Raw genomic sequence first — 26,079 nt, forward strand, 5'->3', positions numbered from 1 at the left:
AATCATTCAAGATAACAGATTCCCTCTATAACTGTTGTGATGTGCTTTGGCAATTGTTTTATTATTATAATCCCATCATTAGCATTCAAAAAATATCCATACCTTAGAAAGTTTCTTAGCCTATGCCATAAACATCGTCAGCGGATTTGGTTAATTCGAATGTGCAGTAGCCTACATTGTTGAGTAAATTGGTAAATGTGAAAAACATTCGTATTTAATGTAGGCTGTTATTTGTGTCGATAACACATGGCGAAGGTTAATAACCTCTATACTTGTAGCTATTGTGAGGCAACCGAAATAAACCGGCATTACACTCTCAGGTGTTGGGTTGGGGATAAGCCTTGACTTCGGAAAGGAGAGCTTAAAACACATGCCAATGACAGATGATTGATAGCCTTATCGTATAGTAGTAAGTTTTGCCACGTATTTTGTCGTACAATCTAGGTGAATGCGTTGAATTGCTATATTTACAAGTTTATATGTTGCTGGTTAGCTGACCCTTGTTCTGGTCATTCACTGTTCTGGACACTCACTGTTCTATCAGAACTCAACTCAAATGATTTATACTTTGTACAGTTGGTTCTGTTCAGACTGGTACCTATATGCTTTGAACAAATATAAACATGTTTTATATAGCTCACTGTGAAAATTGAAAATTAACAAACACATTGTTTTGATAAATTATTGTGAATGGGTGTAGAATTAATCTGGACCCATGGTTTCTTGTGGATTATGAATACACAATATTCACAGTCACAATGCATTGCTTTTTATTGATTATTAATAAGTATATAAATACATAATAATTGTATTTAAAGTGGTAATCGAATAGCTAAATATAGTACAATATTATAATACCATTTACAAAGTACAACACTTTCTACTGCAAAATAATACAAGTTTGTGCTTGAAAAGTATTAATATGAATGAAACTTTTTGGGTCTCTAAACAGAAGATAACAGCAGACAAGAGATTGACTGCCAGACCATAGTATGATGTATTGTTACTGTGTAACTTGACGATGACAGCCATACTTTATGGCATCTTCAATTGACTTGACCCTAATGCGTACATAGATAATCCATGCAGTTGGATCGGGGGCGGGGGGTGGGGGGGGGGGGGGGAGGATACTGAAGATGCTGACTGATAAATGGTGTTGACTGTGTAGCGCTGAATGATTTGTAACTTCTACATTGGGACTATTTTTTATTGAAAGACAGTTTGGGTACCCTCTGGAGTTGATTTTTGTCTTCTGTAGATTACATGAACATTACTGTCCTAGTAAGGGGGTAGTGAATACTAATGGACTGAAGCAAAGCACCTAACACTACCCAGTCATTAGATCTGTGACACCCTAGGCAATGGGCCCAGTTGCTCAAAATGTACGTGCACAGTATGGTGTGATCCTGTCTGATATGTGGAGGAGTGGCATAGAGATAGTTGCCATCTCAGATGAGAAAGTTACATGTTAAATATATGTTATTTGATACCACTGTAGTCACTGAATGTGACTTCATAGCTATCCTTTTAACACTTTACTGTGAAACCCCCCCAGAATAACACATTTGGCATATGTTGTCCCAAGGTGTCTGGTGCAAAGTGCATAAGGTTATTTATTGAATATGATTGATCAAATATTATAGGTGGACAGCGTGGGTGTGTGTTTGTGTGTGTTTGTGTGTGTGTTTCCTCAGCAACAATTTGCAAATACATCCTTGGCACGTGCTGAGAATTTTACTGGGGTAAAAAGGGAGATGTTGAGATGTTGAGAGGTGATGATTGGTGTGAGGAGCGAGAGGCTGCAGTGTCTCCCACTGTGCTCGTCTGAGTTCTCCACAATATCACAGCCTGGTCTCAGCTCCTCTCCCTCCGATGAAGAGGAGAAATGTGAAGTGTGTGGGCGAGTCTGATCTGCAATTAACACTGGTTGTCAGAAGGAGAATGCTGGCGTTTACAACGCGCCTCTGAATCACTGTGCGAAACACTTTCTTCTCTCTTCTCCCCCTCCTAGGCCATTTTATCCCAAGGAGGAGAAAGCAGTAAGAAGATTACACCAAGGAAGAACTGAAAGAGAGGAAAAGAGGGAGACAGGAGCTGGATATTCTTGCTCCAAGAAAGAACATATTTGATAGCTGGGTGAGCTGAATGCACTTTTCTCTATACACTATAATAAGTAGAATTAGAATATATATAAAAACAAATTTGTGAAATCACATTTTCAAAATGTGTTTAAGAGCCGTCCCCAAGTCCTGTCTGCATTGATGTGTGTATAGATAATGAGATATACCCTCTAATGTGTTATGCGTGCTTCTCACAGTTTTTTATTTTTTGAATTGATCTTAAAATCTAAACTGAACAATTGGTTAAGTTTCTGGCTGTGCTGTGCGATAGTGTCAGCCAAACAGGGACCTTGGAAATCTCACCATGTTAAACCAGTATACTACTATGTCACAAATGCATTCAGGCTGAACTGGTTTATAATGTGCTGGCTCATGAGGCAGAGCTTGAAAGAAAGATGTTTTAGAGGTAGTAAAAAGTACCACATCAATGGTGGGATCCAGTCATGATCAAACATAAAAGGAAGGAAATCAAGTTTGTATTAGCATAATTGTAATGATATATATATATTTTTATCCAAGAACACATACAACTAAAAAAGGTCATTCAGTCCTCTTAACACCACAACATTAGCTTCTTGAAAATGAAACAAGGAGCTGAAGAAACATATTAAAGTTCCTCCTTCATTATGGTGTGATCGTACGTGACAAATTCTCTCTCGTTCTGTGAGTTAGGTGTGAGGGCACTTTGGCGATGATGTTCAAGATGTCTCTGAGTAACAGAGAACCCACGCTGCTTCTCCACAGCGTCCGTCGAGGAACACTTCCCTGTCTCTTTTGTTACAAAAGCTTTTCCCGCATGTTCAGTTGGCAACATGATTCATTGTTTATCAGAGCCCCATCATCAAACTGGAGATTCCTGCGTTCTCCTGTGAGACCTGGAGGCAGGATGCAGAATCTTGAGCCCAGTAGATAATGTTTTAGCCCATGCTAGGCTGGTGTTTCCTGTAGACCATTCTAATGGAAAGCAGCCTGCCTCCATGTTTCGGGAAGAGATAAAGTATTAAGGAAGTTCCTTTATCACAGAAAGAGCAAACCCTTGAACGTTATTTTTCATTAAAGTCCATCTAGTTTGGAGTTTCTCTCACACATGTTGTTGGAAGAGTTTCCTATCCCAAAAAGTGTGGTAGTCATAAAATCACACCCCGATGAGACCTGAGATTCAAGCCCCAAACCTGACTGCTTCCTGTCTGACCACACCACCTCACAGTTAATGCCCAAACAGGTTACTCAGGGATGTGAGTGATATGTTTGACAAACAAACAAAATCTTAATTTCAAATTTGTCCAAAAATATTTGCTACTTGTTCTTTTTTTAACTCCAATCGCACAAGACAGTGTCTGTGCTAGCAAGGAAATATGTGTCTGAGGAGGGTGCCAAATTAAACCGTGTATCGAGTTGTAAGGCTCCACAGTTATAACTTTATTAGGCAGTTTCTTAATGTCCTGTGATGATAACTTTCAAGCCATAGGTCTGGGGATTAACTCCAGGCCCTGGCACTGACACCAACCACATGTACACTTTATAAATACTGTCTACAGCGCTGCGGTTTCCAAGTGAATATTTAGCGAATCACATTTAAACATTTAGTTACAGTGTTCTTTTTGTTGGCATGCTCAAATATATGATTACTAAGCATGAACATGTCAGTCGGAATTAGAACTAGAGAGTCAGTGTCTGTGTGTGAAGGGACAGAGTTCATTTACACTCAGCCAGTCAGAAGTGAACACCTCGGTTTTTCAGTGCAGGACATGTCGCCCACTTTATTTGCAATACCCGCCACTTCACTTTGCTAAGTCGAGTCGTCCAGTTGACAGTAGCATTGACCTACATGTAGATATCGATATCACACAATATGTTTTCAATTGTATTCACCAAAGGTGTGTGTACAGTACGACTCAGGCACTGTCTCTATGTGAGACAGCCGAGTGCTGACCTTTCAACTGTCCCGCCCTTGGCTGTGACCTCTGGTGTTAAGCCAACACATACGGCCCACTCAGCACATGTGTTGCTGAGCAGGCCAGGCCAGAGCGGCTTAAGGACCCACAGCCTCCCTCCCCCTGTCTGCTCTTCTCTGCCCTTTCCAGGCCAGCCCTCCCTGCGTGGAGCTATCACCCCCCCCCCACACACACACCCCTCCCCACTCCCTCAACCCACCCCCACCCCGGCCATACTGGAGAATCAGCAGTAAGATCCTTGAGCAAGGCACCAGCCTGAATCTCTAATCCTCTTTTCACCACTATGATCCTCCACTCCTTGTCCCTCTCCACTGTCCCCAAGTGGCCTGTACAGGGTTAACACAGGTCCCATGTGAAGCAGTGACTCATTACTCAGTGTTAAGATAAATAACTCAAGCTAAAGCTTGAAAACAAAGCAGACAGGTGTGGTAGCTACAAGTGTGGCTTCTGAGGTGAATGTGTTTGTGATTGTGACAATGCAGAGTTGTTGGTGAGAGGAGACATACGTTACAATTTGACACCTTTCACCTCTCTCATACTTAATTTTGTTTGGTTATTAATGTGGTTATCAATGTGATCGCATTTCCTTCTTGCTCTAGACGTAGATAACCCAAAGAATCACTTGTTTGTGGTTGTGTTCTTGTTGTTTAGAAAGGGAAGGGGTTTTCACAAAGGTGACACAAACATGAGTGTTTATTGAGAAAATAAGTGTCGGATTGCATGTAGTGGAATGTAGTTTGTAGTACTGCCCACACCACATTAATGCACACCTTTTTACACAAATGATTACTTGAATATGCCTTGAAGTTAAGGAAGACATCACTTTGCTGAGTTGCACTTCGACCGAATTTCAATGAGGCTGTGAAAAAAGACACAAATCAAAGGAATATATTAAAATAGAATTTAGCAGATCAAAAGATTTTGTGATTGTTAATGTGCACCGCAGTATTCCTTTTACAACACATCCAATACATATTAAAAGAGCATGAGAGGGCCAGGGGAGAACTCAGTTTTACATTATAAGAATTAAGGTTTAAATACAGTGTATAAAATAGAAAAATGTTCAAAAAACGAGTTGAAGAGAAACCTTGTACGCATTGTATTGTCGGTTCAGGGTGTGCTTGTTTTGTCTCTGATCCCAGTAATGGCTCACTGTATGTGTTCATGCACAACAGACAACCTGGATCAGTGTGTAAAGTCATGACTGGTGACATTTGGTTGGAAAATAGTCAATTGTCAATAATCTAATATGACAATGTCTGCCGGAGACTCGATGCAATCCTCTCCCACAGTCGAGCTCTCAGGAGTCTTCAGGCTCTGCTCACTGCGAACGGCCTCAGCGCTGTGGTAGGGATAGTTGCGTTGACGTCCAGTAGTCCCAACAGTGGGAAGCCCCGTGGCCCCAGCAGCAGGGCTTTAGCAGGCTGCAGCGTGGGCTGTAGGAAGGTGGCTCTGCCTGCCGGGTTTCCTGCCCGCCCCTCGCCCCTCTGAAGCCAGACAGCTGGGGGGGATGTGGGGATGAGACACCCATTATTCTCAAGAACTCAGCCCGTGTTTACTACCAGGAAAGGGAAGTGACCTAACGCCTTGCAGGAGTCTGGAGGCCGGTCCAGTCCACCGTAGGGTTCAGACAAAGGTCCAGGGTTCCGAACCTCCATTGACGAGAGTCAGCTTCTGGGTTTTCTTTTTCCTCCCGATCAGCAGGGTGTGTTCATCTCACTGTGTGGTTTGTCATACTGGGTTTATTACGCAGAGAAGGATGTGTGTTACATGATGCTTATCCATTAGGAATTGTGTAGAGATGTGTTTTTGTTTGTGTGTGTGTTGGCTGACCCAGAGCTCACTCCCAGATTTACTAAGATGTGTCCATCCTGCCTTGTGATTGTCAGTGATACACGCTACATTAAAGGAAGAGAAAGAGACAGAGAGAGAGAGAGGGAGAGAGAGAGAGAGCAGTAAGATAGACTTGACCCCTACCTTATGAGGAGAGGTAGAAGCTGAGGCAAGCAGGGAGATATCACTTTTACAGGCCATGACATCACCCCCGGCCCTGAGCAATCCTGGCAGTGTCCTGCCAGGGAAAACATTACACCACTCCCGTAGTAAAACTCAACACAGTCTCAAAATCACACTCCACTTCTGCTAGCAATTAGCACAGGTTATCGCCTGGTTTTATTAAAGTGATAAAACAATTAGAGCGTCTTGGAATGGGCCAAAACGAGCATTTCTGTTTCTGTAAGTCACCCAAACACTCGTGTTTTTGAATTGCTCTCCTAAACATTCTCATGTTCCCAGTAATATCTGGAGGCTGTGTAAGTGGAACTCCAGAGCCCTGCTCTTATGGCGTACAAAACGACTGTGTGAGACTGTGCTGAGTCTGCCAGCTGTCCATGGTGTTCTCTGCCTTCCTGCTTCTCTTCCTCACTCTTGCATTCTTACACTCTCTCTGTTTCTCTCTCTGTTTTTCACTCACTCACTCACTCACTCACTCACTCACTCACCCTCACTCTTACTCTCCCCCTATGTCTCTCTTTTCCCTCTCTCTCTCTCTCTCTCTCTCTCTCTCTCTCTCTCTCTCTCTCTCTCTCTCTCTCTCTCTCTCACACACACACACACATTCCTCTTTCTCCCTTCCTGTTTCTGTCCACTCACCCTGTAAGCAAGGTGAGATGTGCTGCTGATCCAGATGAAATGCTTGGCCAGATCTGTTAGTGTAAGTCAGCTGTGGACTGGTACTGGGCCAGTGTCACACTCTCTGGTGCCTCTGCTACCCCCCCCCCCCCCCGGCCCCCTGTCACTGGCCCAGCTGCCAGCTCTGTTCAGAGCATGCATGGGGGGAGAGGCACTTCCCACCAGCAACTGGGCCTTAGTCATGGCCACAGGCTATCAGCGAACAGTTGGGCTCAAAAGATTCCTGGAGAGGTAGGCAGGCAGGCAAACAGGGCCAGTGAATCTTTCCCTCCACTCTATCTCTTCATCTCTTTCGCTCTCTGTCTCGCTCTGCCTTCTCTTTTTATCACTTCATCCATCTCTCGGTTCCCTGTCTGCATGTGCATGGTTGTATTGCCTCTAGTAGGAAGGTGTGGTACAGTCCGTGGTAAAACCAACACAGGATACTGTAGCTGCAGTCTCAAGGGATGGATTCATCTCGCTACAGAAAATCTATTTTGGTCTTTTTGAGACCAGTCATCAATACAGCATACCGTTTTTGTAACACAAAAATGAAAGAAAACAAAATAGAGAATCAAATCACTGCATAGCATAGCCTATCTCAGTTATGAGTCACAAACGTTTGCACTGCTTAGATTGCATAAAGTTTTTATGTAATAGGACACTGGGGCATACAGGGTAGGTTAAGAGTTCAAGAGTGAAAGATAGAACAAACATTTATTCTTAGCCATTTCTTCCCAATTCTTTTTCCCCTATTAAAAGATGGCCTGTTGGTCTTGAAGACTCCCACAATGCTGTTTAACAGGAAGGCCACACTGGCCCCACATCTCCTACTGGCACCCTCTCCCTTTGTTTATTTAGTCAGATGTTCCTGCAGCTGATCAAAGGACACATTAAAGAGAGAGAGAGAATCACATATCCAAGAGGAATCCAAATGTGTTATCTGTATACTCAGGGCATTCCAAAAGGCAATTGGAACGTACAAATGTTGTGCTGCCGAAACCCATTAATGCATGACGTCCCTAAAATCCTTACGCTGTGGATTCCCCCGGGACTAGCATCTCGATTCATCTCCACTGTTTACCATTTCAGAGATGCTGTCTGTGTAACATCAAAAGGCTGCCACACTACTTAACACAGCTCTGGGGGGAGCCTGGGGGTTGGGGCGCGAGGGGGGTGTTGGTGGGGGGGCGTGGGCTTGCTCCCTTCTGAGTTGGCATGATTACCCCCCGTGATGAGTACCCTCTCTGATGATGGACAACCATTGCTAATAGACGTATCACACCACATCACACCAAAAGGGCACACATCCCTCAAAGTATCACCTGAGCCACAGGGTGTGACTGAGTATGACTGTGTGTACAGTATACTGTATTGTAGGTAGTGAAGTTCAAAGAAGGGTTGCTTTCTTTGATAGGCGTTGAACATAGTCCTTCTTTTTATTATCTTTTTTTAATGATAGAAATATAGCTCAGTAGTAGTATAATGTAACTTGTATCGTTTGTGTGTATTATTTTACTACTAGAAGGAAGGGAACTTGGTGAATAGTGACATTCAAAGAGCTCTTCCAGAGTGACTGTCAAAACCTAACTGACGCTTGATAGAAAATTGACTTCTGAGACTGACACACTGTCATAAAGAATTTTGGTGATTGCATGTTTAGTGGACCAGTTTTTTTGCCCGAAGACAGAATATATCCGACCACTTGTTGTTAATTTGAAGTGAGTTGTTAGCCACTAAACTGTCAATTCCATTTAGTAGTGGACGCCAAATTTAAACTGATTAGAAGTAGTTTAGACAATTGGTGAAAAGGGAATGATGAATTATATCTGAATAAATGTTTTGTGAAATCTGAGAATCAAAAAGACAATGTCCATTTTCTTCAAAAAATAGGAACATGCAGCATATTAATTGATTTTACCATCTGCATGTTGTTTTTATGAGACTTAATTCATCACCCGGTTGCATCAAGGAATTTATCATAATTTTCCTTGATACAAAATCTTTTAGTTTTTTTTCTACGACAGCCAACTAGGGATTTACCTTGAACATGAGGGTGGCTCTTTCCCATGAAATAGATCTAACTGTTAGGATAGGGTCATCTCTTTATCCTTGAGAAACTGAGAATTCATTCATCGGCTGGGCTAAAAAACCTGACTGACGCAAATGGATCATTGGGAATTGAAGTGTCCCAGCAGTAATTATGTTACAACACTGGTACGACACACGACCACAGAGAGGGGGAGATACTCTTCTTCCACCTAAAGGTTTTTATTTCTGTTTCCTCTCTAGATTTCCCTATAGTTAACACACTCTCTCTCTTTTTCACCCACTCTTTGTCTCCTTCTCTCCCTCACTCTTTGTCTCTGCCTTCCTTCCACTCTCTTTATGTTCTCTGTCTGTCTCTCACACAGACTTGCATGTTCCTACACAAACAACAGCAGAAGCAAAATCTGTTTTGACAATGTGCATCCAAGCTTTGTCAAACAACATTTTGTGCTCAACAATACGCCTGTAGTAAACACAGTTTATGTACCACACAACAGGGTTGAGTGGGACTGCCTGTCATGGGGGAAGGGCTTCAGTACGTAGTTCTGCAACATTTCACATACTACCCAATGGATTTCCTCCTCTCACTGTGCCTTTACACCATTGGGAATTGTCTGTCTTGTTATTTTTTTTTGTTTTCTGGAATTCAATATGGTTATAAGTCAGTCAAAAAGAGAAGCAATATTAAAGTCACGTCAATGACTTTTTCTCATGGCCCCCAAGGCGTTCAGTCAAAGTCACCTTGCATAGTCTTCTCATCCCCTGACAGTCGTGTGAGGGAGAGTGAGGGTGTCTGTCTACTGGTGTTGAGTTTCACTCTTGCAGTCTACCATCCTAAGGTTATTTGTTTCTGTACGCCATACTGTACCTTCGTACCACTGTAAATGTAAACGTATATCGTATATTGTGTTAGGACTGAAAGTTAGCTGTCTGTCTTGTGAAGAAATCTGTTTTTGCATTCATCTGAATCTACTAGTTTATGGGTTGGATGTCGTTACATGACCTTCAGCCATTGGCTCAGAGAGTTGCCGGAGAAGAACTGCATCCTGGGGTGTGTGTGTGTGTGTGTGTGGGGGGGGGTTATCCCCTATGATGTCATTGCAGAGGTGATAAGTAGCTCTCTGTCTCGGCGCCCCTCTCTGAAGTCCCGGGCCCCCAGCACACCCTAGCTAGCTGACAGGATGGATGATTGTTTGAACTTGCATTGATCTAACATGGGATTGCAGCTGGGTCAGGGGAGAGTTGGAGCGAGGTAGCAGTCATCATCAGGACAGATGAAGCTCTCACTGCCTGGCTGTCTGGTCCGCATCCTCAACCCTCACAGGGACGTCTGGGATGACAGGCCTCTGTCATCTACCACAGTAACGAGGGGATGGGATCGGTGCGAAGGCTTACAGTCTTTTGTCTTCTGTATTTGGGATGATTGAGATGAATGATCAAGATAAGTCAACATTGGAGAAATGTGCGTGTGGAAGCCATTACAAGCTAAAGCGTGTAACACTTGAGGCTATGGCAGTGTCCCAGTAGATTAAAGCTTCTGGTATGTTAGAAATAGTAGTGGGGGGTGTTTTTATTTGATATTTTGTGGTGAGTCACTGTCCTAGGCTTGTTGTACTCTGAGTTGTCTATAACAGGACTACAGTCATTTCCCAAAAAAGCTAAAGCAGACTGTAATGCTGGCCCATATTTTAGTGTACTGTAAATGTTACACTCTCATTTTCTCACCTGTTTTGATAAGAATGATTCAAATTGGTTTAAGCACCATCATTATTGTATTTTAACTACTGAGGTTTTTTGGTTTTTACATAAAAATGCTTTCTGATCTCAGTATATCTATACAGTAGATATCTGCATCTAAATGCATCCAGGGCTGCATCCAGGGCTTTTTGAGGCACCAGACAAGTACATTTACATTTCACCTGTCCATGCACAAAAGTCAATTGTCCGGGTAAAGATTTTAAAAAGTTTTTGTGTGTTGATGCTTCTAGCTAGCTAGCATCGGCAGCTGTGTAGCAAGAATTAGGAACATCTGTATCGGCTAAATGTACGTAGTTAAATATCAGCTAATATTCAAATGTAAAGTAGGCTATACACCTTTAACAGGGCTGCTAAACAGTAATGGACGAGGCACAGGCACACGGAGTGAAAAAACATAGACGCGCGAACACCCATGAAAGCTTGTCTCTGGGTTATTTATCTTATTTTAGATACAGTATAAGTTTAGCTAGCTTGCAAATACTGAGGATAGCCTATCGAAGTAGAGTTACCCTTACAAAAAAGAAGTTTATTAAAGTATGCTATAACTATACTAAAATATGGATAGTACACTTTTAGTTCATTTTTGATATACTTTTAAGAAGTATACTTAGAAATAGTTCACTTTTGATATACTTTTAAGTATGCTTTGAAAATAGTTCTCTTTTGATATACTTTTAAGAAGTATGCTTAGAAACAGAAAATGGTATACATTTCTTCTGGAGTAGGATGTACTTTTTCTATTATTATACAGCAAAAACAGTCAAAATACTTTTAAAGTACGTTACAGGTTACATTTCTTAGATCCATCTTGTATATTCTAATTATTCATGTCCATCTATAATGCATTGCACATTGAATCTTTTTTGAAGCTGTAACCTTAATTACTGCCAAAACATTTTGAAGCCCTATACTCCTAATAATTATGAATTGGAGTGTTAATGGAAAAAACGAAAATGCTACTTGAGAAAGAAGCCAACAGAAGGGTTGCATTATGCATTTGAAGGTTATACTGTCAAACTGAATGAAGAACAAAATAACGACGTGAAAAAATGAAGATAGCGTGGCTCATTGGCTGGTCAATTCCCATGATGCAAGGCAGTAAATAGTGTTAAAATTTGCTGATAAGTTTGCCCTTTGTTCGAAATACAAACGTAACTGTTACATTTGATAAGAAGAGCTGGATACCTGCAATGTTAATGTATATGCTGTAAATAGCTTATTTTAGTTAAGAATCTGCAGTGTCAACTAAAAGTGCACGACACAGGTTCCTATTCCAAGGTATACTTTGAAGTACTTTAGGAAGTATACTTCATGAACTGAAAGTGCACTACACATGTTACTTTACGGTATTCCAAAGTATACTTTGAAGTACTTTAGGAAGTATACTTCATAAACTAGAAGTGCACTACACAGGCTACTGTACAGTATTCAAAAGTAAACTTCAAATACACTAAGTTTACTTTAGTGTACTAAATTACCGAAAAAGTGGGCCAATTCAGTTTACTTAGTACAAAAATTATATATAAATAAGTACACCGCTAGTATACTTTAAGTACCATGATAATAGTATACTTTTTATACTAAGTATACTTACGAAAGAAACTTTAAGTATACTTCTTTTTTGTTAAGGTAGCCAATGTCGTAAGCGATGCTAGCTAACGTTAGTTTGCTAGCTGTAGAACATTTCACAGGGCCTGCAGCACTGCTTTATTTACTGAAATTATTATGAATATTATGTTCTACTAGCCATATGCCTACTTGAGTAAGTCGCAGTATTTCAAAGTCCCGATAGTGTAACTGAGACAACACAGTAAATAATTCCTCTTTCAAGTAATAACCCCCTGTTCAAGTGTTGAGCATTAAATTAGCTGGTCTGTAGAGATCTTGGAACAAATCCACTTTTTTGTGTTTTGCTAATGCAGAATCGGTCAAATAAAATCGATAAAATATAATTATGAGGTAACATGGCATTTTATTTTGTTTGAGTTTTAACTTTTCCAGTCGGGCAAGTACATTTCTCTTCCACTTGCCCTACAAAAAATCCACTTGTCCCGGACAAGCAGACAAGCCTTAATGTCGAGCCCTGGCATCCATTTAAACGTGAATAACTGTGCATACATCAATACATAATAATTGTACACTACTGTACATCCCTTAAATGTTTGTATTACACTGTACAGTATGTGATTATTCCAGAACAATGTCACACCTGGCTCACACAGTAAGCACAATAGCTTCCGATGCTGTATTCATGCTTTATAAGTCAGTGTGTTCTGATAATGCCAGCCTAAGCGATGAAAGTGAACGTACTGTGGAAGTCAAGGTGTCGCGCTACTGAAGCTCTGCTCCAGCTCAAAGCCTCTTTTTCACTCATTTCTGTTCACACATCCTTTCGGTAGATCTTATTAATTATATCTCATTAGTTGCCTTGGAAACAGAGGTGAAGATATGTGGAGAGGGATGGAAAGAGAGATATATATATAGAGAGAAAGAGAGAGAGAGAGAGAGAGAGAGAGAGAGAGAGAGAGAGAGAGAGAGAGAGAGAGAGAGAGAGAGAGAGAGAGAGAGAAAGAGAGAGAGAGAGAGAGAGAGAGAGAGAGAGAGAGAGAGAGAGAGAGAGAGAGAGAGAGAAATGGGCAAAGAGAGCTGGTACGGAGAAACTGGTTTGTTAAAGGATCAGCAATGTGTCAGATTAGCATCAGGAGACATTAACACTAGTGATGCTGCCGGCCTGCCTGCCCGCCCGCCCGGCTGACTGGCTGGCTGGCAGGATCCTCCGTCTCCCTGCTGGAGTGGGCGATAAGCATGCTCTCACAAAGAAAAGTGTTAGAGCGCGAGAGGCTGGTTTGCCTCCACTTCCCAACCCAGGCCTGCAGGCCCTTTCACAGGTGACGAAGGAAAAGAGGGGAAGAACAAAGTGATTTGTGTCTTCATTTCATAATGCACTTCTGTCAGGCTCCCATTGAAATGCAATGGCAACATAAGGGCTTTACTTTGCTTGATTTCCCCCTTCTCATTCAACTCTGACTAGCTGGAAGTGGAACTGAGCCATAAACTAACACTCTGAATAATGCAGTGACATATAAACTTGATTTGTATCCCTAATTTTGCCTTTTTTTACTCAAATTGCTTTAAGTATACAGTGCCCTCCAAAAGTATTGGAACAGTGAGGCCAATTCCTTTATTTTTGCTGTAGACTGAAAACATTTGGGCTTGACATCAAACGATGAATGTGAAACCAGAGATCAACGTTTCAGCTTTTATTTCCAGGTATTTACATCAGGATCTGATGCACAAATTAGAAAATATCACCTTTTTGTTCGAACCCACCCATTTGTCACGTGAGCAAAAGTATTGGAACATGTGACTGACAGGTGTGTTTTGTTGCCCAGGTGTGTCCTATTACATACATTATTCAATCAATAAATACCACTGAATGTCTACACTCAGGTTCAGATTGGGTAAGATAGGTTTTGTCTATGCAGACTGTATTCAGAGGTGAAAACAACATGAAAACCAGAGCGCTGTCTTTGGGTGAAAAACAAGCAATTGTGAGTCTTAGAGAAGATGGAAAATCAATCAGAGCCATTGCAGAAACATTGGCCATAGCCAGTACAACCATTTGGAATGTCCTGAAGAAGAAAAAACTACTGGTGTACTAAGTAACAGACGTCGAACAGGTAGACCAAGGAAAACATCAGCAGTTGATGTCAGAAACATTGTGAGAGCTGTAAAGAAAGACCCTAAAACAACTGTTAGTGAGATCAGCAACAACCTCCAGATGGCAGGAGTGAAGGTATCACTATCTACTGTTCGCAGAAGACTTCATGAACAAAAGTACAAGGGCTACACCAGAAGATGCAAACCACTCATTAGCAAGAAGAATAGGAAGGCCAGGCTGGAAATTGCCAAAAAGTACAGAGATGAACCTCAAAAATTCTGGGACAAAGTTTTATGGACTGATGAGACAAAGATTAACTTTTACCAAAGTGATGGAAAGGCTAAAGTTTGGAGAAAGAAAGGAACTGCTCATGATCCCAAACACACAAGCTCATCTGTGAAACACGGTGGAGGTAATGTCATGGCTTGGGCTTGCATGGCTTCTTCTGGGACGGGCTCATCAATCTTCATTGAGGATGTAACACATGATGGCAGCAGCAAAATGACCTCGGAAGTCTACAGAAACATTTTGTCTGCCAATTTAAGGAAAGATGCAACCAAACTGATTGGCAGAGCCTTCATCATGCAGCAAGATAACGACCCAAAACACACTGCCAAAACAACAAAGGAGTTCATCAGGGGCAAGAAATGGAAGGTATTAGACTGGCCAAGTCAATCTCCAGACTTAAACCCTATAGAGCATGCATTTTACCTGCTTAAGAGGATACTGAAGGGAGGAACCCCACAAAACAAACAACAACTGAAAGAGGCTGCAGTGAAAGCCTGGGAAAGCATCAAAAAGGAAGAATGCAAAAGTTTGGTGACGTCAATGGGTCACAGACTTGCTGCAGTTATTGAAAGCAAAGGATTTGCAACTAAATATTAAGTCTTATTCACTTAAATATGTTTTAAGTATATCTGTTCCAATACTTTTGCTCACATGACAAATGGGTGGATTCAAACAAAATGTGATATTTTCTTAGTTGTGCATCAGATCCTGATGTAAATACCTGGAAATAAAAGCTGAAACGTTGATCTCTGGTCTCACGTTCATTATTTGATGTCAAGCCCAAATGTTTTCAGTCTACAGCAAAAATAAAGGAATTCGCCTCACTGTTCCAATACTTTTGGAGGGCACTGTATATGTTTTTGTGCAAAGAAAGCATAGCCCGTCCAATCAGTAGATTAGTGCTCATTTACTTGGTTGTTTATTTAATCGTAATGGAGTAGTGATTCATCATTATGTAACTCAGGAAATGTTTCAAGTCATTATGAGCCATGGTCATAACAAGCTAGGCCCTACATTCTAATAGCATAGAAAGTGTGTGAGTGCGTTACTGCGGTACTGTAGCCTAAACACGCCCAGCCTGCATGAGGAGCTTTACTGTAAAGCACCGAGTTAGAATCAGGCTGATGGAGGCCTGTTGTTATTTAGTCTCAGTGTTGACATAAAGGAAGTAACATGGAGAGGGATCAGAGAGGAAGGAGGTGCCAGAGGCGCCCGCGCCCCCCTCACCCCCTTACCTCCCTCTGCTCCCGCCCTCCCTCTGACTCCCCTGCCCGGGTCATTTACAAGGGGCTGGAATAACAGGAAGCGGAGGCGCAGGAAGTTGAGTCTTGTCTGCCCACGGCCCTGTGGTAGGACGCAGGAAGCTATACTGTCATGGCTACGCTGAGGACTTTGGCTGCTGTCCACCACCAGGAAAGACATGTGGGAGTGGAGAAAACTTCCCCACTGTACTTCATGGTGAACCCTCAAAGCCATGTACATCAGTAACATGCTATACCGTTCTACGCGAAGCCCTGGCCTCATAGAAGTTGCATCGAGCCAATCTGACGGGTATTATGTTGTGTGGGACAACAGATGGGAATGTAAGGATCAGTCATGCTACACGGCGGTGTGCGTACGTGCACAGCTTACCCAGGCTTACAAGCAGAGGGGAGGAGGATGTGCGGTGTTCAGTAATTACAGTGGGAGTTGAGCATGTTTTATTGAGTGTGAAAGGGCCGACCCCGACACCAAGCCGCCCAGAGCTGTCTCCCAGAGGGCAGAAGAAGGAGGCGGAGGAGGAGGAGGAGGAAGAGGAGGAGGAAGCACAGAGAGGGAAAGAGAGAGAGAGCCTGTACCTATGGACTCCCCTCTCTGGACACTCATACGTAGATTCAGTCAAAAATCACTCTCTTTTGTAAGATCTTTATGACGTGGATTCTACACAGTGAATCATTTAGACAATGACCAAGGACTTCTGTCAGAGGCATGGTTGCATCTACTCTTTCTATGGGACATGTAATATGGATTTTCCTGTCATGCTGATGTGGTCTCTCTTATAGAGACATATTCCCCATGTATTGATCCCTGCGGTACAAATGTTTTGTAAGCACCTTTCAGAAGTGCTGGACTGGTTTTAATCAAAGACAAAGTGGACCAGCTGTACTGTATCAAGGTCCTCTGAAAAGGACACTGCTGGATCGTGGAGGGTATTCTCTTAATGCTTGGATACATTAAAGAGACGTCATTCAGTATATTCAAATGGTCCTCATGTCATAGAAAAGAAAAAAAGAAAATCCCCTCACATACACAGAGGTGGGTGTTCACAAAGCATCAGTAGTGAGATCACCATATCCGTTTGTTCCAAGCCCCACAGAGCAAACAAAAAAGCCTAATGTAATTAGCATTACTAAACAATAGGTCAATGCTTGTTGAAACCTCCGTCACAAGAACTCAAACCAACAAACGAGAGAGAGAGAGATGAGTGTTGATATAACTTGGTTCACCAAGAACCTACTCTCGTTTGGGTTACCGTGCTCCCCTGCTGTTGGCCTTGTTGTTGGCCTTGCTTCTGGCCCTGCTGGCCTGGTTACCAGGGCCCATGTGCTGCAGCAATCCAGAGGGGGTTTTAGACTCCCCTCTACCCAACTCTGTCACCCAAGAAGATTAGGGGGAAACATGGAGCTCTGGTGATGTAGATGTCCTTTTACCTCTCCATCACTGAACCCTGAATGCTGCGTTCAAGAGCAGTAACACGTCCCTGCAGGAGTCCGACTTCTAATCCAGTCTAGACAATGTCCTTATTCATAATCCTTGTCAGACAGTTGTGTTGGCAGTTACTAGTAAGAAAGTGTGTTTCTGATGTAACATCTTGCACACAATCTCCATGTGACTTTATAGATGAATAATACAATATCATCAGTTCTAATGTAGCTATTGTTGATCCAGAGAACTTGAGAGTATTGTCTAAATTCAACAAAAGACCAGGCTGGATTGAGGTCAGCAAAGGTAGCAGATAAAGGAAACCGATTTTGGTCAACTTCTTTTCAAGTCTGTCACTAATTCTAACAGGCACACCTGGAGTCTGAGGGACCTCAGCTTGTCATTTCATATTTCTGTAACAGAAATGCCACAACATGGGGAATTACGCTTCTGGAGAAGACCGTGTCTTAGACCGTTTTGACAGCTCCTTCCTCTATTTACACAGAGCACTGCGATATGTGTGATTTATTGACTTGTGCAGCCCAGCGCTAAAACTAGACAACTGTTTTCCAGACTGACAAACATACTCATACTCGCAAGTAAAGAAAAAAGTGTCAGTATGAGTATTTGGAAATGGTGAATGAGAGACAACGTCATTTTCATCAGGGTGTAATGATGTGGTTTAAGGGAAATTCTCCGTGGGGGTTAGTGTGGTTACTTTCCTACCGTGCGTGGGTTGAGATGGCTTAGCTGAATTCAGTCAAGTTTGCCTACAGTGTATGTTACATTCAGACAGTCAGACACTGTAATACCAGTGTCTCTAACCCACAAATGACTGCTTGCCAATGGAACTGTCCATTTTCTCATTTCTCCTCTGTACGTATACACCTTTATCTCGTACTGTAGGCCTATTATAAACCGTTGTCAAGGATGCTGACTGTATGTATAGGCCTGCAGTGAACACCAAGAGGTTAACCTCAACCGGAGTTCGTGCTCTGAGGAGAAAAGTAGTGAATAGACATTTTCTATTTACTTTTATATTTGTGTCCGTGTGTCAGTGATGGATGTTCCTTCAGGGAGAGGGCAATAGCTCTTCCGAGCAGATGAGCAGTGACAGGGCAGGGGCAGGGCAGAGGCCTCCAGGGGTCTGCGGGGGTATGAATGTGATGCCAGTTTGCAGTGTTCCTCACGTGGACGTAAGCTTTCCTTCCACCTCTGAGGACTTTACCTTATGTCAACCTGAGATCGTGCTCTTTTAATCATCTTAACGTCATAGCCGGCAGTGGCATTGGGTCAGACCAGGTGGAAGAAAGCTTGCTCTGCCTCCACAGGCTTATAAAACAGTTTGCCGCTTCCTTGTTACTCGGCCACCTTTTGGTTTGAACAACGCTTCTTATCCCTTGCGGAGAACAACCATGAATTACTTAGCCTGCATCAAAGACCCTTCGTTTGTGGCTAGCTACGGATGTGAGGGCTTGTGTCAGTGTCTCTGTTGCAGTGAATGTGCAGATGGAGAGTCACCACATAAGGAGTCACCACATTGCCCTTGTGTTCTTACTAGCCGTGTCAGGAAATGGAACATAGACTGCGACCAGCTCCCCCCCACACATGTGTTGGGTGTGCTTGAGGACGCATCTCTGAGTGTTGTGTTGTTAACTGTGCTGCGTCTCTCTCTTTCCTTCTCTCTCCCTCTCGTTCTGTCTTTTCCTTTGCAGACTGCGGTGTGGTCACGACGTCGACGTTGCAGACGTTGAGAGAAGAGAGAAGAGAGAGAGTGCTGTACAATGTACTAGGAGAGCGAAGGGAGACCAGCTTTGTCGTTTTTCTGATATTCCCGAGGTGTCAGAGAGAGCAGAAAGGACGCAGCCATGGGACGGAAGAAAATCCAGATAACCAGGATCATGGACGAGAGGAACAGACAGGTCAGTATCACGGGATCACCTCAGCACAAACATACTCCCCACGCTCCCTTGGGGACACACAAGCACTCCCATCAGTCTAAGTGAGGCTTCGCTCTCTCTCAGCCCGGCCCAGCTGTGACAAGCCAACTCAAGCACCCTCTCACTAGAAGCCCAGTTCTTATGTTGGCATAGCCATTCAGTTTGAGGTAACACTGTTATGCCTGCGTGAATGGCTGCCATGAGGACTATCAGTTCAGTAAAAAAAATACTCATTATTTCTAATGGATAAACATCACCCAGCCCTCACAGAAAGTACTTCCTGATGAAATCTTGGATGAACAGGCTTAGTGAAAACGTTATTTATACCAAGATTGATTCTTTGTATGGAGTAAAAATACAAACAAACAGTATTATTGTGTACTCTGTACTGGTCATTTTGTACTAACTAGTTGATGAGGATTTAGAGTGCAGGTTATAAGCCTTCATCTTACAGTGGATACATGCGCTTTTACATTTTCTGTAGAATGGAGTGGAATTGTGTGAAAAGTACATTGTATTTTTGTGATTAGAGATCCCGTCTGGATGGAGTCATGACTGAGATCAAAATGGAGGCTGCCTTGTGGGCAATTCATACAAGGACCGTAAGGATCGAGATAAACGATCCTCGTCTGAAGTCCTCACCAGAGAAACAGTGTGCGTGACACGTTTTCGTCAGTGCAGCCATACTGTCCTGTCAGGCATTATTTACCCCATCGCCACCCTGCAATTTCAGCCTGAGAAGTTGATGAGGAGGCAGGAGCAGGCTAGGCTGAGGAGCGGAGCGGAGCTTCGAGGGCCTCCCAGCGTGGGAGGGAGTGTGGGGGCGAGCGGGCATCAGCGGGGCTGCTTGCGGCCGCTCCCCACCGCTGGGTCTGTCTGCAGGCCCTAGCGGGGCCCCTTGCTCCAGCTACAGCCCCCAGCCCAGCCCCAGGCCAGCTCCGTGCGGTTGCAGCTGCTCGGTAGTAATTAAGAGCAGGCAGCGCAGCCCCACACCACAGCACCATCTCATTAGCAGGGTGGGTCAGGAGCACACAGCTCTCCCTTCTCTCTCCCCTCAGTCTGCCCTGCCGTTGCCCAGGCTGGCCGCAGAGAGAGAGCGGCCTACAGCTCACCCTGTCTGCTCTCTCTAAACATAAACTCCTAAACACCGGTGCAGCACACTACGCTACCCCACAGGAGCCTTTCCTGTACAGCCTCCTGAGATGCAATGGGAGAATGCGATGTACTGTACTGGACGGTATATTTTTCGAAACATTTGGTTAAAAACCATGAGTTTTTTCATGTAAATGCAGTGTCTTTGTGACAGAGCCCTTTACTAACTTTTTTTTGCTCTCCATATATTTTAGAAGACATAACTTTTGAGATTAAATCTTTAACAATTGATGATGTGCGACGCAATGTTCACTGGCTACCATTTAACTCGCGAAATCTCAATATTTTTCCCCACATTCCATCACTGAAAAATCACGTTCAAAGAAATACCTGAGCTTTTCGGGAGAACCAAAAGGATGTATCATATTCACACCCTCTCAAAAAATATCATTTGCACCTTACGTGCAGGAGAAACAACTTTTTCTGCCGTGCACACAGAAAGCTAATTGAGGTGGTGCTCGCCCTCCGGAGGGTGATAACATGAGACCTCCTGCCCCTCGCCCTCAGCTACCCCCCCTGTCTCTGACAGTTACTCTGTGGCTAGCAGTTCAGCCAAGTGAGAAACAAAAATCCACACGACGGGCCAATTATCAGCATAACACCTGGCAGTGGGTGGGATACAAATAGGAGGGCAGGGGGACAAGAAGGGAGGAGGGCGGCTGTAGGAGGGTAACGAGAGAGATAGTTACTATCTGCATCGTGTTCACTGACCTGTGACATCTTCAAGAGGCAGACAGGAAGTAACGTCAAGTCAGGTTGTCTTGGAGGGCTTGATTGGCAAACTGCTAACCTTTGAAATAAATGCCCGAATGTAGCCTAAGAGTGTAGAGAAGCAGGATTGTTTTATCGAGAAATGGAGCCATGGAGACAAAGACCCTGTTTAAAAAGAAAGCTCTCTGTTGTGTTCTCCGTCCATCAGATTGGAAATGTCACGCTCTCTCATCACAGGGAATGGTTATCAGTGGAACCCAGGCGTCGCCATTATGAGGCTTTAGCTGGCTCAGCACACTACCGCCAAATGAGAATAGGCCACTGTTCGTACACTGCTGTGAGGGCTTCTAAAATAAAGCTTTGGCGTGGAGCATGTGTGTGCGTGCGCGCAAGTGCGTATGTGTGTGTAGCCTCTTTCCGTGAACCACAAAGCACGGTCTCATCTCTCTGGGGTGTGCCTCTAACCTAGGGGGAATGGCCATTAGCATGCGGGCGCCATTGTAGGAAGACAATTAGAATCTTTATCAGCCTGGCTTTGCCGTGAGCAATCCGTATTCATAGCGTTGAATTGAAAGAGGGCCTTAAGTGGGCTAATTAAATAGCGTGGTAGTACAGGAGGTAGCGTGGGGACAGTGGGGGCTTATAGCATCATCACTGGGAGTGCTCTGGATGGGCTGTTGACCTTTCAGGATTTATGGCACAGAGGATGGCATGGGCCGGAGGTCTATAATTGCACTATCTATCACAACAAATGGATTAGCTTCAAGATTCTGGGCAGGAGCCCAGACACCATTGCAGTGTTTAAAGTGTGCAAATTGTTTCATATTTCTTGCGGTTTCCTTTTGATCATAGTGCATATCTCTTTCCTCTCAACACTTCTGCCAATGGCACTGTTGTCATTCAAAGACAGGACAACATTGTGTGGTTTGACACATAACATGTCATTTATACACGTCACCCAAAGCCACACTTGAGCCTGCTATGAGGCCTGTATGAAACATGAAGGATCCAGCCCCAGCCTCAACTCCAGCCCCAGCCCCAGCCTCAACTCCAGCCCCAGCCCCAGCCCCAGCCCCAGCCTCAACTCCAGCCCCAGCCCCACCAGCCACAGCCCCAGCCTCAACTCCAGCCCCAGCCCCACCTGCCACCACATCCATCCCCTCACCTAATGAAAGAATATACTCATGCCTACAATAACCCCCCCAACACACACCTGCCTCATGAAAATGATTTGGCAGAGTGTGACAGGCATCAGATCACAGGCTGTTCCTCATGGTAGAGTTAGTCTTGGCCACGTCCCTAGCCCCAAACGGCTGAGGCTCTCAGACAGTGCCTCTGAGGTGCGTTCTGACGGTGCCGTGACGGTTTGTGCCCCGTGAACGGTACGCACATCTTTCCTGGAAGAGGGTCGTCCGGGATCTTGCGCGGTGGGTACAGTGGTAGGTACAGAGTGGCCTGATTAGACAGTGTGGGGACGGGGGGCTGGCTAGTCAGGGCCTAGCGAGCGTGGGGCGTAGCTCCTTGTGCCTAACGACGTCCTCTGGATGCCATTAGGCAGGCACACCGGGGGTAATTGCCCAAGTCATTAAAAGTTTGATGATTCTGCGGCTGGGTGGAGGGTTGCCTGCCCTTGCTGTGGTTCACTTTGGATGGAGCCAGGGTACGTAACACGCTCGTGGGCACAGAGCTCTTCTCTCGCTCTCTCTCTCTCTCTCTCTTGCTCTCTCTCTGTCTCTCTCTTTCTCGCTCTCTCTCTCTCTCTCTCTATCTCTCTCTCTCTCTCGATTTCTCTCTCACTCTCTCTGTCTTCATCTATGTCTCTATCTGTCTCCCACCAGGGAGCAAGACTGTACATCCTCTATTTCTCATCCCACTCCCCTTGCTGAAATTGTCATGATTCTCTAACAGGTAAAATACCTTGTTGATAGATAGGGGGGCGGAGGGGAGAAACCGGTGGTAAGTTTTCCTGTCGTGTGACATTAGCGAGAGGTCATAGTGATTATCTGTAACTGTGGAGGCCTATTTAGAGTTTGTCATCAAAAAGCAGATTATTACATGAATTGGCTATGTGATTCATCCTTTTCTGTTCATTTGTGTGCCTCCAATATATATTGAATGTAGTATTGTATCAAAGTTTTTACTATTTCTAGGAAAGCTTGACATACAAGAACAAATGAGCTGAAAGCATATAGGACTTATCAGTAGGGACCCAGTGCAGTTCAAGTCAAGCCCAGCTGCTGGACCAAGCCTGTGGGTACTCTAGTGGTCCACATGGGGGTCCAGGAGCACTCCATCCTTTCAGGGAGAGCTGATCCAGGCAGACAGCAGTAGAGGCTGTGGCCTGTCTCCCAGCCCCCCCCCCCCCCCCCCCTGCTCCAGCTCAGCCCAGCCCGGACTCCAGCCAGGGGGCCTGGGTCACTCTGCCAGCTGGTGCCTGGGCTCTTGTCCTCTCTACCCCATACAGCCCTGTCTGCTGTGGAGATCATAGGAGCTGACATGGAGCCTTCATAAAGCAGTCAGCTCCTCAGCCCTGGTGTAGGTGTCAGTGACTCGGGTATCACCTCCAAGTAACGTCCTGGCAACATGCAGCTTTACTATCAGATGTCTGCTTGTTTGTCATGTCGACTTCTTTGTTCCCCGAGAAAGGACACTGATATACCGTATGAGTGACAGGTCTGTCCTGGTCATTGTTAGAGGGCACACACACACTCACACACATGGGCTTGTGCACACACAACTGTACACAAGTCCTTTATATTCCCTTCTGATGAATTGAGAAAGCTAAGACAAGTAAGAGTTAGACAAGTACGTAGAAGTTGGTGTCAGAATATAATTAGTAACTTCTTACAGCAAGAGACTGTGAAAAGGTCAGGGTTTTCGGACAGATACAATCAGGTGAGAATAATGCAGTTACTGTACTGTTCGGTGTGTCTTTGTATAGGTTATCAAGGGTGACCTTATCAAAGGGCGAAAAAGTATAAATTACTGTAACTTTATTCAAGTACACTTAATTCATTTTTACATAGAATATTCTGTAGAACTGTTTAAATGAGCATGGCAGATGTGCATACCAGAAACAGAATGTCCTCTTGATTTTCACTTTATACGGTTGCAATGACATAGTAATATTAGGTAATAATCAGTTACCCTGTAAGCACCAACCAATTGTTTTGGGAACTGTGGATGTCACATGTGGATGTGCAGTGTCAGATGGAAGAGGCTGGTTTCTGCTGCAATCTCAAGTCATTCTGCTGATGATTCACTTCACTGCTAATTGAATTCACTTACTCTGTATTGAACAGGAAGTAAATCAGATGCATATTAGTTCTACTTGGTTGTTGATAGGAGCTGTTTACTACTTAGGGCACTGCATATGAATGGGCTAGCTGGGAGCTGTTTCTTTAGAGGTGGCAGGGTTGGGGCAGGGAGGAGGGAGTCTGTGCTCCTGCAGGGGAAATTAGGCGGGCCCTGGGTCAGCAAAGCTGCACTCAGCCAGCCCCCCCCCCCTTCACCACCTCCTCCACCACCACCTCTACCTCCTCCTCCCTGTGTTCATCCTGCTGAAATGGGACATCTCAATGGCTTAGCAGACACTCATCTGTTAAAGAGCATACCATGTATGCCTTCATTTCTCCTGTGACAGTGAGCGTTTTCCAGGTGGATAAACAAACAAACAAGCTAAATCATTCCTCTTTGATTTAGGAGAGGTGGGGACGTTTCAGCTGGGTGGGGCTGTTGGTCCCACACCGGAAAGTTTAACCTAAATCAAGGAATGTAGTAACAGAAAGAGTGTACCACAGGACTGGACAATCACATGAGTCTTCCATCACAAAATGCTGCCGTTTTATAAAAATACTGACGTGATCAATAAAATTACTAAATTAGTATGTGAAGTGCAAACGAATGAAGAATCTCACTTGTGTGCATCTACAGTATCAAAAGGTGGTTAACTCTGTTTAAAAACACTGCTATGACTCATGAATTTTGATATATGCAATAAATAGTCAGTTTTGGTAGTTGGTCTGTCATAGCAGACACCTGAATGCTTGTTGTGGGAAGCTCTGTGTGTCTAGAGGAGAATTAATAGACCTGTGTAATTACCTGTAGTGTGGGACTTTGGAAATTCATTTTTCACAGTTGGAGTGACCTCACTGGCTGACTGGATACAGAGACTCAATACAGTTCACCGGATTAGGCTGCATTATGCAATTTTAAATGAAGCTAACTGCAAGCTGTGACCAATTAAAGTTGAACAAAGCCAGCTCATCTGCTCTGCTCCCCCATAGCAGGTCACTGAAATTGGCGGAAGATAGTACACATTCATGCGGGATCACATCAAACACACAGTACATTCTAGTAGCAAGGCTCCATCGAAAAAAAATGTATTCTCGAAACCCACTCCGTGTCACACACGTGCGTTCCTAGATTCCTAAATGACTGAGTTTGTAGGGCAATAGAGGACAAGATGGTACTGCGGTAAAGTGGTGTAACATAATGACAAGTGCATGAGGCGCAGAGACAGCACTGCAGGACACACTCTACAGAGAGGGTCGGGTTACCTCCGGCGTGATGTACGACCTGCAGTCCCAGCCTGGACTCATGTTACGGGTAGGGCCGCCCTTTCACTGTCACCCTGTCTGCATGTATGTGCTGTACGTAGGGAACGTGGAGCCAGAGGCTAATATATATGGATCACTCTTGTTTGCAGATGCTCTGACTCAGCTCCCTGACCTGTCTCTATCTCGACACCGTCTGACCTCTGGTCGGCTAAACCCCACTACTGAGCCACATGCTCTGTGGAGTTTTTCTAAAGGACGAACAGAACGAGCAAGTGTCAGTGTTTGATTGATAGATACTGGAGATGGGCAAACAGGGCTTTTTTGTCGTCAAACTTTACATTAACAAACCAATCTGTGGCAATCCCACCAACTGGATCACCACACTCAATTCAAAATTTTTCCCAAATCTAGTTTAGTCACTGCCTGGTAGACATGTTTGTGTAATACTAGTTCAAAGACAGCTAAAGTAAGTAAAGCATGTCTGTATTTATGATGTTTTCTCTCTCTCTCTCTCTCTCTCTCTCTCTCTCTCTC

General features: G+C 44.0%; 1 protein-coding gene across 8 annotated transcripts in view; it reads left to right on the plus strand.

Annotated features, from left to right (window-relative positions):
- The window catches only part of mef2aa (myocyte enhancer factor 2aa), a 62,382-nt gene that overhangs the window by 1,982 nt on the left and 34,321 nt on the right, over nt 1-26,079 (plus strand). For all 8 annotated transcript variants that reach the window (XM_047033197.1, XM_047033199.1, XM_047033192.1 and 5 more), the window contains exons 2-3: nt 2,012-2,136; nt 18,899-19,105. In XM_047033197.1, coding sequence (XP_046889153.1) covers nt 19,052-19,105 — 54 coding nt within the window. In that variant the 5' untranslated portion in view covers nt 2,012-2,136; nt 18,899-19,051. The remainder of the gene's footprint in view (nt 1-2,011; nt 2,137-18,898; nt 19,106-26,079) is intronic.

This window comes from Hypomesus transpacificus, chromosome 14 (assembly GCF_021917145.1).
Source record: "Hypomesus transpacificus isolate Combined female chromosome 14, fHypTra1, whole genome shotgun sequence".
Lineage (NCBI taxonomy): Eukaryota > Metazoa > Chordata > Actinopteri > Osmeriformes > Osmeridae > Hypomesus > Hypomesus transpacificus.